A 12,011-nucleotide genomic window follows, 5' to 3' on the forward strand; every position below is an offset into this window, starting at 1 on the left:
GTAACTAATTTTGTTTTTAAATTTATATAAAATAAATGTTTGAAATATATTTTAGTCCGTTCGTCAACAAACATAGACAAATATAAATAGATTTAACGGCATAGAAAATGGCCGAATGCCAAATTGTTGAAATTAAATGGGAAGACTCGTTAACGATACGGTGAATATCTTCTGATTTAACCCGTATTTTCAAAAAAAAATTTCCTGAAATACATACAGGGGAAATCACAAATGTTGATAAGATTGTTATAAATAACGACACAAGATTAAATCTAATATATCGAATGTCAATTTTTCTTAAAATATCTACATGAAATCGCTTCAAATATACAGTATGTCTCAAATAAGTTTCGTTTCCAAACTATGAAGCTTTTGGCCTGTTTGCAGATATATAACTAGAAATATAGTTATTTTTCGAACGACCCCGGTATATTACTGAAGTTTATATTAATGCTAGTACGTAAATTATTTTTAATAATCGTATAATTACGAATAAATACTTGAATTTATCATAGTAGAAATATTTATTTTTTTAAAACACCTCGTATACGCGTTTTTAGTTATGGACTACGCAAAGTACATAGAAAATAATTAATTTTCAGTATAATATGAATACTTACGTGAAAAACATGACGGAAAATACATTCGCCGAATCTCTAGGATTCGGATTGTAATTTTCTTTGGCTATATCCATAATTTTTTTACTAAAAACCGTGGAATTCGATGTAATAACACGTGCCCCCGACCAATCTAAATACAATAAAAATTTTACGAACCCATTAAAGTTAATATAAACAAAATTCCGATAATGTCATTCTAAAAAGAAGAAGAAATTATTTAACGCCGGTTAAATCCTTTTATGTCTGCGATCTGGAGTTTGTTCTCGACCCGCCGGTGCTTGCTACGCGTAGCCGCAGATGTTTATAACCTAAAAAAAAAACGGTAAACCGATTCTCAGTAACAATATTTAAATATGAAACAATAATAAACTTTTAATATAATAAACTGTCAATAAATGTTTATATACTACATATGGTTCCATTTTTTTAACAACAAAACCGGAAATTTGTATCGATTGTGTGGTTTTAACCAAAAAAAAAAAAATTACATACGAGGGTGCTTCCAAAATTTCACCAAACCAATTTATCGACAGAAAATAATCCGAGGAAACTAAATCTGGTAAATAAGATGTACGAAACGAACTCTGAACCACGTCTGGAGATTTGGGTGTATCGAATTACTTTTTTTAATTTTAATTTCCACGCGTTTCTAAGTGTCTTTTTTTTTATTTGGCCTAAGGTCGTTTTTAATTGCCCGCCCGGTATAATCTAAGAAGAATAATGGCGGATTAGGATCCGAAACAAATTCCCTTTCGAAAAAAATATATGACGGGTACCACTGAACGGAGATAATTAACTTTTATTGAATTGTTTGTTACAAGGTTCAAATAAATTGACTTTATTGAAGTGTTGTATAAAAAAAACGATTGGTATAATTAGCGGAAAAATATTTCTACTAATCATTATAATCTAGTCGACGAAAAACAACGAAGGGACCGAAAAAAAATTGTTTAGACGAGACTGTACGATGTACGGAGTCCAACAACGCAGTGGTTAACCAAATGTTGAGGAAAATCCATTGTATGATGGTCGATTTGAAGTGCGTGAGTTACTAGACATAGTAGACATTTCAAAAAGTGTATATTAACCGGAAATTTCAACATGAGAAAGCTGTGTACAACATGGGTGCCGCGTTCGTTCACAATAGAACAAAATCAGCGTCGTAAAGTTGTTTGGTGATACTAAATAGAAACAAAACCGAATTTTTGCGGTGTTTTTCACCTATAGATGAAAACCGTCAGTCCACGTGGACTCATCATCTCCACTATTCACCGATAAAAACATCGAATCGTAAACATAAATGCATTTCAATTGACCGAAGCTGTCGGAAAGAGTATGTACATAATTTCTTCGAAATATTCCTGCCAGACTACTTTCTACAATTTCTGGTATCACCCTCTTTAAAACCCTCAATAATTTAATCAAAAAACGACTCTAAATACAGACGATTCTGACTACGATTAATATTTATAAAGATATTTGGAATTGGAAAACGAATGGGGTATAAAAACGGCTCAGTACACGTCTGGTAGCCTGTTTAAACCAAACGCCTTTTAAACCAGGTATATTTTACTCGTCTTACGTTAAAAAATGAACAAAATTTCCGTGTTTTCTCTATCGAACCAGGTACTTTTTGTACCATCCTCGTAGATAAGTGAAATCAATCAGGAATTAATTTTTTTTCGAACATAATCTGTGAAGGAAGATGCCGTATTGAATTACAGGAAGGTTGCACTTGAATCAATATGAATTCTCAAACACATGTTATTGAAATCTATTTATAAATCCAACTTAGCACATACGTACGACGTCGAGGCATTTGAAAGTTGTTTTATTTCCAATTATCCGCATTAATTTATATATAAAGTTGGTTGAAATTCTTCAACAACACGAACTGGCTTCAAAACAATTAACCCTGTATATCTAACACACTCAACATTCAATAACATTATTTCAATTGAAAATTGATTAATTTTGAATATAATTATCCGAGATTTTGACGTCGTTTCGTAATATTAAACAAACTAATAACCTTGGACTTAGTTACCGTTGAATGTATACGGTGGTACTAAGTAAATTTAATATTTAACCTCATTCTTTTCTATTTACAGTAATTTTATAAATACAAATCGATTTCTGCAATCTAGAGAATATACGTAATGCTAATTTTTCATTTAAACACACATCGAAATATTCTTGACGCCATTTTGAATAATTTTTGTATAGAAATTATTTTTCTTTGTGTACAATCGTCCTAATGAATCACGTTGTTTAATTAAACGGTTGTATACAGTCGTTTATCTGTAATAAACATTCTTTAAATGAAACCGCCGGCATAATTAAATTTATTCCGTTGTAAGATACGTTGAATCTTAAGTCAATAAAATGAAAGAATAATAAAAAAATTTTTATAAAAAGTAGCCTGTGACTATAGACGTGTTGGTAAGGTAGGTAACTTCTCAACACCCACACGGCTAACTTCATTATATGTATCGAATAGTACGTCGTACATCATATAAAGATGGTTTCTGACACGGCGTTGCCATATTGTGCAAAACAAAATTATATATTGTTTTTTAATATTTATTTGTTCAAATAATTTTTTATAGGTTATTCTTATTTAATTTAAGTGTTTAAAAGTATTGTCCATTTTATTTTTTAGTATAATTTTTTTCATTTTTTGCCGAATTTATAATTAAACTCAGTTACAAAATTAAAATTTCGAAATCGTATTATTTATTACTTAAATAACAAAAAATAAAACAAAGAAAATATGGAGAAAAGAAATCCTAACCTAACATTTATTAAAAATTTTAAAATTACTCTTAAAAAATTCAATTATAAATTTAGAAAATTTAAACTATTGCAAATTTAGTTTTAAAATGTTTATATTGAATGCAAAATATATAAAAATATAAGAATCGTTTTGAAAACTATCACAGTCAACAAAATTTTCGATAAATTCTTTTCATGAAAAATTCTCCATATTAAAGTAAAATTTTCAAATCTGGCAACACTTAATACTAGTGATTGCCGATCGTAACCGAACGGAACGTCGAATCATTTTTATACCTCGAGAATAAGAATGTAAATATAATAAATTGAAATCTTCTTTGACGTATCGGACCATAGAAATATATAACACAAAATTCCAATTCGAAAACAATAATGTAATTTAATGTTTATTGTTATGATTGAATTATGTTTCGTACTTCCTGATGTATAAACACTTAATACTATTCCGCGAACGAATTTTACGACATTCTTATTTTTAAAACAGTTATTCCAGGTAAATTAATTTATTATGAAAATTTTCATGTGTAAAAACATATTTAATTTGTGGTTCGTATGAATTGTGTAACTAACTGAATCATATAGATGGCTGTAGATTAAAGACAAGGCCAGAATAGATAGTGAAACTAGAAGAAGAACACTAAATGTATATAATTACAAATATAACAAAGTAAACATGAAATTAATCGGCCAAAAATTACTAATATATAATTTGAAAGTATTAGATTAAATTTATTTATACGGGGGTTATTAATTTTTATTTATACCATAAAACTCGTCTGAATTGAACACTTGATAAAATTAAATTAAATATTGATCATAGCATATAACAAAATACAACCAATATTTTAAATAATAATTGCAGTAGATTTTTGTTAGGGGAGATGGGGACATTTTTATTCGGATTATGGTTTATTTTGTAAACAACCCTGATATACGGAAAATATTATTCTTTGAGGGTAGGTTCGGGGTGGTTTTTTGGTTTCTTTTTATGTAGTACTCGTTGTGGTATATATACGAGGTGCAACGATAAAATTCGAATAATCTAGTCACTTTATATAATAATATAATAACTTTTATTTTAAGGCTATTCGTCACATGAATGCATCATTAATCTTATCATTATTTGATTGATAATAATGATGGATGTATATATGCCTTATATTAGCTATTAATTTTAATATTATTTCGTAGTAAAAGCTATCAAAAGATAACAAAACAACTCAAATGATATTCTTATCAAATTATTTTAATTCGTATGAATTCCTACTTATATAAATCTATTAAACAATTGATTAATAATGAAGTTTTCTATAATTATTAGATATAAAACGTTATGAAAAAACTTTGATGTCCTATATCTCGTGAAATATTGATAAAAAAGGAATTGTTTGTTTTTAAAAAATCATATAGGCCATAATATTTGAGATACAGTGCTCAAATTCGATGTAGACGTTCTCAAAGAATGTTTAAACAATAAAAAAAAATCAATAATTATCTACGAGGGTTAATAAAAAAGATGTTACAATTTTAATTAGTAGAATCGAATATGGGACAATTAAAATAAAGATCATATTTGATGTCCTATATCTCGTGAAATATTGATAGTAAGTTTATCAAATTTGTGAGGAATATAAAGTGATTATCTGGTTTTGGATGGAGTATAAACATAAAAGAATACAATCAACGATTTGGAAGATATTGAAAAAATAGTTGGACCTATTCAGAAATACGTTGAAAATGAACTATATATTTTTAAAAAATCATATAGGCCGTAATATTTGAGATACAGTGCCCAAATTTGATGTAGACGTTCTCAAAGAATGTATAAACAATAAAAAAAATCAATAATTATCTACGAGGGTTAATAAAAAAGATGTTACAATTTTAATTAGTAGAATCGAATATGGGACAATTAAAATAAAGATCATATTTGATGTCCTATATCTCGTGAAATATTGATAGTAAGTTTATCAAATTTGCGAGGAATATAAAGTGATTATCTGGTTTTGTATGGAGTATGAACATAAAAAAATACTATCAACGATTTGGAAGATATTGAAAAAATAGTTGGACCTATTCAGAAATACGTTGAAAATGAACTGTTTGTTTTTAAAAAATCATATAGGCCGTAATATTTGAGATACAGTGCTCAAATTTGATGTAGACGTTCCCAAAGAATGTATAAACAATAAAAAAAATCAATAATTATCTACGGGGGTTAATAAAAAAGATGTTACAATTTTAATTAGTAGAATCAAATATACCAGACAACTAAAATAAAGGTCGACTTTGATGTCCTATATCTCGGGAAATATAAATAGAAACTGAATCAAATTTGTGAGGAATATAAAGTGATTATCTGGTTTTCGATTGAGTATAAATATAAAAAAATACTATCAATGATTTGGAAGATATTGAAAAAATAGTTGGACCCAATCAGAAATACGTTGAAAATGAACTATATGTTTTTAAAAATTCATATAGGCCGTAATATTTGAGATACAGTGCTCAAATTTGATGTAGACGTTCTCAAAGAATGTATAAACAATAAAAAAAATCAATAATTATCTACGGGGGTTAATAAAAAAGATGTTACAATTTTAATTAGTAGAATCAAATATACCAGACAACTAAAATAAAGGTCGACTTTGATGTCCTATATCTCGGGAAATATAAATAGAAACCGAATCAAATTTGTGAGGAATATAAAGTGATTATCTGGTTTTCGATTGAGTATAAATATAAAAAAATACTATCAATGATTTGGAAGATATTGAAAAAATAGTTGGACCCAATCAGAAATACGTTGAAAATGAACTATATGTTTTTAAAAAATCATATAGGCCGTAATATTTGAGATACAGTGCTCAAATTTGATGTAGACGTTCTCAAAGAATGTATAAACAATAAAAAAAATCAATAATTATCTACGGGGGTTAATAAAAAAGATGTTACAATTTTAATTAGTAGAATCAAATATACCAGACAACTAAAATAAAGGTCGACTTTGATGTCCTATATCTCGGGAAATATAAATAGAAACCGAATCAAATTTGTGAGGAATATAAAGTGATTATCTGGTTTTCGATTGAGTATAAATATAAAAAAATACTATCAATGATTTGGAAGATATTGAAAAAATAGTTGGACCTATTCAGAAATACGTTGAAAATGAACTATATATTTTTAAAAAATCATATAGGCCGTAATATTTGAGATACAGTGCCCAAATTTGATGTAGACGTTCTCAAAGAATGTATAAACAATAAAAAAAATCAATAATTATCTACGAGGGTTAATAAAAAAGATGTTACAATTTTAATTAGTAGAATCGAATATGGGACAATTAAAATAAAGATCATATTTGATGTCCTATATCTCGTGAAATATTGATAGTAAGTTTATCAAATTTGCGAGGAATATAAAGTGATTATCTGGTTTTCGATTGAGTATAAATATAAAAAAATACTATCAACGATTTGGAAGATATTGAAAAAATAGTTGGACCTATTCAGAAATACGTTGAAAATAAACTGTTTGTTTTTAAAAAATCATATAGGCCGTAATATTTGAGATACAGTGCTCAAATTTGATGTAGACGTTCTCAAAGAATGTATAAACAATAAAAAAAATCAATAATCATCTACGGGGGTTAATAAAAAAGATGTTACAATTTTAATTAGTAGAATCAAATATACCAGACAACTAAAATAAAGGTCGACTTTGATGTCCTATATCTCGGGAAATATAAATAGAAACCGAATCAAATTTGTGAGGAATATAAAGTGATTATCTGGTTTTCGATTGAGTATAAATATAAAAAAATACTATCAATGATTTGGAAGATATTGAAAAAATAGTTGGACCCAATCAGAAATACGTTGAAAATGAAATATATGTTTTTAAAAATTCATATAGGCCGTAATATTTGAGATACAGTGCTCAAATTTGATGTAGACGTTCTCAAAGAATGTATAAACAATAAAAAAAATCAATAATTATCTACGGGGGTTAATAAAAAAGATGTTACAATTTTAATTGGTAGAATCGAATATGGGACAACTAAAATAAAGGTCGACTTTGATGTCCTATATCTCGTGAAATTTTAATAGAAACTGAATCAAATTTGTGAGGAATATAAAATGATTATCTGATTTTGTATGGAGTATAAACATAAAAGAATACAATCAACGATTAGGAAGATATTGATAAAATAGTGGGACCTATTCAGAAATACGTTGAAAATGAACTATATGTTTTTAAAAAATCATATAGACCGTAATATTTGAGATACAGTGCTCAAATTTGATGTAGACGTTCTCAAAGAATGTATAAACAATAAAAAAAATCAATAATTATCTACGGGGGTTAATAAAAAAGATGTTACAATTTTAATTGGTAGAATCGAATATGGGACAACTAAAATAAAGGTCGACTTTGATGTCCTATATCTCGTGAAATTTTAATAGAAACTGAATCAAATTTGTGAGGAATATAAAATGATTATCTGATTTTGTATGGAGTATAAACATAAAAGAATACAATCAACGATTAGGAAGATATTGATAAAATAGTGGGACCTATTCAGAAATACGTTGAAAATGAACTATATGTTTTTAAAAAATCATATAGACCGTAATATTTGAGATACAGTGCTCAAATTTGATGTAGACGTTCTCAAAGAATGTATAAACAATAAAAAAAATCAATAATTATCTACGGGGGTTAATAAAAAAGATGTTACAATTTTAATTGGTAGAATCGAATATGGGACAACTAAAATAAAGGTCGACTTTGATGTCCTATATCTCGTGAAATTTTAATAGAAACTGAATCAAATTTGTGAGGAATATAAAATGATTATCTGATTTTGTATGGAGTATAAACATAAAAGAATACAATCAACGATTAGGAAGATATTGATAAAATAGTGGGACCTATTCAGAAATACGTTGAAAATGAACTATATGTTTTTAAAAAATCATATAGACCGTAATATTTGAGATACAGTGCTCAAATTTGATGTAGACGTTCTCAAAGAATGTATAAACAATAAAAAAAATCAATAATTATCTACGGGGGTTAATAAAAAAGATGTTACAATTTTAATTGGTAGAATCGAATATGGGACAACTAAAATAAAGGTCGACTTTGATGTCCTATATCTCGTGAAATTTTAATAGAAACTGAATCAAATTTGTGAGGAATATAAAATGATTATCTGATTTTGTATGGAGTATAAACATAAAAGAATACAATCAACGATTAGGAAGATATTGATAAAATAGTGGGACCTATTCAGAAATACGTTGAAAATGAACTATATGTTTTTAAAAAATCATATAGACCGTAATATTTGAGATACAGTGCTCAAATTTGATGTAGACGTTCTCAAAGAATGTATTAACAATAAAAAAAATCAATAATTATCTACGGGGGTTAATTAAGAAGATATTACATTTTTAATTAGTAGAATCGAATATGGGACAACTAAAATAAAGGTCGAGTTTGATGTCCTATATCTCGTGAAATATTAATAGAAACTGAATCAAATTTGTGAGGAATATAAAGTGATTATCTGGTTTTCGATGGAGTACAAACATAAAAGTATACAATCAACGATTTGGAAGATATAGATAAAATAGTGAGACTCAATCAGAAATGCGTTGAAAATGAATTGTTTGTTTTTAAAAAATCATATAGGCCGTAATATTTGAGATACAGCGTTCAAATTCGAGGTAGACATTCTCAAAGGATGTATGAATTATAAAAAAAATCGATAGTTATCTACGGGGGTTAATAAAAAAGATGTCACAATTTTAATTAGTAGAATCGAATATAGAGACCACTTAAAATAACTATCAACTTTGATATCCTATATCTCGTGAAATATTAATAGAAACTGAATCAAATTTGTGAGGAATATAAAATGATTTTTTGGTTTTGTATGGAGTATAAACATAAAAAAATACTATGAACGATTAGGAAGATATTGAAAAAATAGTTGGACCTAATCAGAAATTTGTTTAAAATAAATTTTCTTTACTCAAACTAAAAGCGATTTAATGGGAGTGGCAGACATTTTTCAGACGGTTTGAAATTAATTTGTTTGATATTTAGTGTACTTTGATTGAATTATTGTTAAATGGATCGCATCAGTCGATTTCTCGTGGAGCTATATTCATAATGATGTATATACTGATCGAATACACGCGAAAATGATCATTTAAACAAATTTTCAAGCTACAGTTTCACTTTTTTGTAGTAGTCTTCCGTTTTCGTGTCTCAATAATTACTTTCTGCTTGAAAAAACACAAAAAAAATTATCATTTTTCGTAAATTTATGATTATATATTTATTTTTTTAATTTATAGATGTGCAGTAATTCATTTATAAATGATAATATAGCAATTACACAGCTAACCTTGATAGATTCGCGTCGTTATCACATGGATACACTAAACGTGAATATTTTGTTATTTGTTTCCGATAACCCATTTTGTTTATAATTTTCTTACGTAGTCTTTTATAAGTAAATAATTATTTTGAAACAGAACATTTATCGTAGAAAAGAAAAATAAAATCAAACTTGAGAGACCGAAATTTGACATATTAATTTTGAACGGGCGTTTTCGAAGAATGTTTGAATGCAAAAAAAAAATCGAAGGTCGTCTACGAGGGTTATTCAAAATTTAAAGTAGAAGAATCAAATATGGAGACAAGTGGGGTAATTATCAACTTTGATATCCTATATCTCGTAAAATAATAATGAAAAATCGACGAAATTTGTACGGAATATAAAGTGATTATCTGGTTTTTGACGGGGTATGAACAAAAAAAGATATCATGAACGATTAGGAAGATATTGATAAAATAGTTGGACCTATTCAGAAATGCGTTGAAAATGAACTGTTTGTTTTTAAAAAATCATATAGGCCGTAATATTTGAGATACAGTGCTCAAATTCGATGTAGACATTCTCAAAGGATGTATGAATTATAAAAAAAATCAATAATTATCTACGAGGGTTAATAAAGAAGATGTCACAATTTTAATTAGTAGAATCGAATATGGGACAACTAAAATAAAGGTCGACTTTGATGTCCTATATCTCGTGAAATATTAATAGAAACTGAATCAAATTTGTGAGGAATATAAAGTGATTATTTGGTTTTCGATGGAGTATAAACATAAAAGAATACAATCAACGATTTGGAAGATATTAATAAAATAGTGGGGCCTAATCAGAAATGTGTTTAAAGTGAACTGTTTGTTTTTAAAAATTCATATAGGCCGTAATATTTGAGATACAGTGCTCAAATTCGATGTAGACATTCTCAAAGAATGTATTAACAATAAAAAAAATCAATAATTATCTACGGGGGTTAATAAAGAAGATGTCACAATTTTAATTAGTAGAATCGAATATGGGACAACTAAAATAAAGGTCGACTTTGATGTCCTATATCTCGTGAAATATTAATAGAAACTGAATCAAATTTGTGAGGAATATAAAGTGATTATTTGGTTTTCGATGGAGTATAAACATAAAAGAATACAATCAACGATTTGGAAGATATTAATAAAATAGTGGGGCCTAATCAGAAATGTGTTTAAAGTGAACTGTTTGTTTTTAAAAATTCATATAGGCCGTAATATTTGAGATACAGTGCTCAAATTCGATGTAGACATTCTCAAAGAATGTATTAACAATAAAAAAAATCAATAATTATCTACGGGGGTTAATTAAGAAGATGTTACAATTTTAATTAGTAGAATCGAATATGGGACAACTAAAATAAAGGTCGACTTTGATGTCCTATATCTCGGGAAATATTAATAGAAACTGAATCAAATTTGTGAGGAATATAAAGTGATTATCTGGTTTTCGATGGAGTATAAACATAAAAGAATACAATCAACGATTTGGAAGATATTAATAAAATAGTGGGGCCTAATCAGAAATGTGTTTAAAGTGAACTGTTTGTTTTTAAAAATTCATATAGGCCGTAATATTTGAGATACAGTGCTCAAATTCGAGGTAGACATTCTCAAAGGATGTATGAATTATAAAAAAAATCAATAATTATCTACGGGGGTTAATAAAAAAGATGTTACAATTTTAATTAGTAGAATTGAATATAGAGACCACTTAAAATAACTATCAACTTTGATATCCTGTATCTCGTGAAATATTGATAAAAAGTGAATGAAATTTGTAAGGAATATGTATAAAATTATTGTTCGGTTTTCGGTGAAGTATGAACACAATGGGATACTATGATAAGTTTCGAAAATATAAGCGAAATAGGAGGACGAGATCCGAAAAATATTGAAAAATTTTTTTGGAAATGAATTTTGTGATTTTTAAAAACCATATAGGCCAAAATTATTGCTTAAATTTTGTGTAGTCTTTATCAAAGAATACGTAAATCAAAAAAAAAATTAACACTTATCTACGAGGGTTAATAAAAAACATATTTTAATTTTTTCCAGTAGAATAGAATATAAGATCGACTTTGAAACATTATATCTCGAGAATTTTTTATTAAAAAGAGATTTAAGTTCAAAAAAAACCATTTTCACGAAAATTTT

General features: G+C 27.4%; 1 protein-coding gene across 1 annotated transcript in view; it reads right to left on the reverse strand.

Moving 5' to 3' along the window:
* LOC130891949 (ATP-binding cassette sub-family C member 4-like) overlaps positions 1-12,011 on the reverse strand; it is a 37,469-nt gene that overhangs the window by 25,013 nt on the left and 445 nt on the right. The window contains exon 2 of the mRNA XM_057797067.1: positions 621-928. Within this exon, the coding sequence (XP_057653050.1) occupies positions 621-694 (74 nt within the window). The 5' untranslated portion in view covers positions 695-928. The remainder of the gene's footprint in view (positions 1-620; positions 929-12,011) is intronic.

This window comes from Diorhabda carinulata, chromosome 3 (assembly GCF_026250575.1).
Source record: "Diorhabda carinulata isolate Delta chromosome 3, icDioCari1.1, whole genome shotgun sequence".
Taxonomy (NCBI): domain Eukaryota; kingdom Metazoa; phylum Arthropoda; class Insecta; order Coleoptera; family Chrysomelidae; genus Diorhabda; species Diorhabda carinulata.